Source organism: Colobus angolensis, unplaced genomic scaffold, assembly GCF_000951035.1.
Source record: "Colobus angolensis palliatus isolate OR3802 unplaced genomic scaffold, Cang.pa_1.0 Scaffold97, whole genome shotgun sequence".
Lineage (NCBI taxonomy): Eukaryota > Metazoa > Chordata > Mammalia > Primates > Cercopithecidae > Colobus > Colobus angolensis.
Genome location: NW_012123709.1, coordinates 285,696 through 288,033, shown reverse-complemented (window position 1 = coordinate 288,033; position 2,338 = coordinate 285,696). Strand labels below are relative to the sequence as shown.

The 2,338-nt window shown below is 36.0% G+C and overlaps 1 protein-coding gene across 1 annotated transcript in view; it reads left to right on the top strand.

Annotated features, from left to right (window-relative positions):
• Positions 1–2,338, top strand: part of CASC5 (cancer susceptibility candidate 5) — a 102,920-nt gene that overhangs the window by 73,271 nt on the left and 27,311 nt on the right. The window contains 2 exon segments of the mRNA XM_011932713.1: positions 947–1,037; positions 1,596–1,712. Coding sequence (XP_011788103.1) covers positions 947–1,037; positions 1,596–1,712 — 208 coding nt within the window.

Sequence of the window (2,338 nt, the reverse complement as noted above, 5' to 3'; positions counted from 1 at the left end):
AAATTTATTTTCTCCATTTATTAACAAAATACTAATATATATTGAGACTATAATAGCTTTGCTGCTTTTATAAATGCTGTTCTAAAAATGTGAAATACGACTTTGAACTGAATTGGAAAGTTTTATTTATTTTTTATTTATTAATTTTTTGAGACAGAGCCTCACTCTGTCACCCAGGTGCAATCTTGGCTCACTGAGAAATTCACCTCCCAGGTTCATGCCATTCTCCTGCCTCGGCCTCCCGAGTAGCTGGGACTACAGGCGCCCGCCACCACACCCAGCTAATTTTTTATTTTTAGTAGAGGCAGGTTTTCACCATATAAGCCAGGATGATCTCTGTCTCCTGACCCCGTGATCTGCCCACCTCAGCCTCCCAAAGTCCTGGAATTACAGACGTGAGCTACCGCACCTGGCCAGGAACTTTTATTAAAATAATATACAAAAAAATTAAGTGGGCGTGGTGGCACGCGCCTGTATTCCCAGCTAACCGGGAGGCTGAGGCAAAGGCTGAAGCAGGAGAATTGCTTGAACCCAGAAGGTGGAGACTGCAGTGAGCCAAGATTGTACCACTGCACTCCAGCCTGGTAGCCTGGCAAAAGGGTGAGACTCCGTCTAAAAAATAATAATAATAACAGCTACAACTTTATAGCAGCGATCATTGACAGACCTTAGGATTCTTTATAAGCAAAATGTTTCACACTGGAACAAGTTGGTATGTTGAGATGAGAATTCTATTAGTGATAGAAGTTTTTTTGATTTATGACATTCTTGAACTGTTATTCAAGTGAATAATCAGATTGAATAATCAAGCTTTTCTTGAATGAATTCCCCTCTTATTATGTAGAAAAAAACTAGGAAGAATTAAATTAAGCCTGACTGTAGATCTGGGCTGGTTCGTTCAAGCTGGCTTCTGAACCCTGTGCTAATTAACTTTTCTGTATTTTAGATTAAAGCTTTCTGCATTGAACCAAGATAAGCTGTTGGCTGATATAAATAAGAACCTGTGGGAAAAAATGAGACACTGCTCTGACGACGAGGTACTTTTGTCTCATTTTCTGAATGGGAATCAGTAAAGACATTCTGATCAATGTTTATTGTGAAATAAGTAACTGTTACTTGGTCATCAGTGATGAGTTATTTAACTTATTTTTTAGGTGTAATGTGGTACCAGGGTCTTATTTAATTACACACAGTTGTTAATATGTAATCTTTTCAAACCTGAGATCAATTTAATATATGAACTATATAGTTGAAGTTTATTTAGAGTTCCCTCCTGGCTATTTGCCTTTCACTTAGATTTAGACGAAGAAAAGATTTACTTTAATTGATTAAATAGTAAGCAACCCATTTTATAAATGTGCCCTAATATATTAAAAAGTTTCATTAACTAGGAGCCTGTCATTTTCTAATTCATAATATGAATAAGTGAATTAAAGGCAGGAATCAAAACTGAAATCTTTTTTCTGGTCTTAGACAACAAGTATATGGAATTAAATTTGCCAATGACAAATGTCCTGCCTTAGGATAGGCAAATCCATTTACCTCTTCTGACTCATTTGTTTTAGTACAGTGTACTCTCTAACTTTCCCTTCCAGCTGAAGGCCTTTGGAATTTACCTTAACAAAATGAAATCACGTTTTACCAAGATGACTAAAGTCTTCACTCACCAAGGAAAAGTGGCTCTGTATGGCAAGCTGGTGCAGTCAGCTCAGGTAATTTGAGACAGTTAATATCATAGAACGAGATATTAAAATTACTTTATAGTGGTTATAGAATATGAAGAATCTTCCTTCGAAGACATGTGAATAAGACTTGGGCAAAAACTTACAATTAAGAGGTAAGGTTCAATTTGTCAAAAGTGGCAAATCCTGGCATCTTGAGTAATACTGGAATGTAATTACTAATGTGGACCTATGTCTAATCTCAAATACTATTATCCATCATACATACTGAAATAAAATATATAGGATTCTGGTCTCCCATTGCTAAGGACTATACCATAGTATTATCTTCTTCATAGTCCATACTAAGCTATATATGTTATGTACATGTGTTTAAAGCAGCATTTCCCAAAATGATTAGCTTTTTTAAAAGGCTCTGCATTAAAAAACTTTCCATTGGCAAATAAGTATGGGAAATGTTGCAAGCAATATGCCCTTTCAGAGAAATACAATTTTTTAAAGTCTAAGCATAAATGCTGTAATTCTTTTTCACCACTGTTTCCCATGTTTAGTTCATCATAGAAATGTTTTTAAGTAATAAATATTAATATATTATTGTATTCCGGCCGGGCGCGGTGGCTCAAGCCTGTAATCCCAGCACTTTGGGAGGCCGAGAC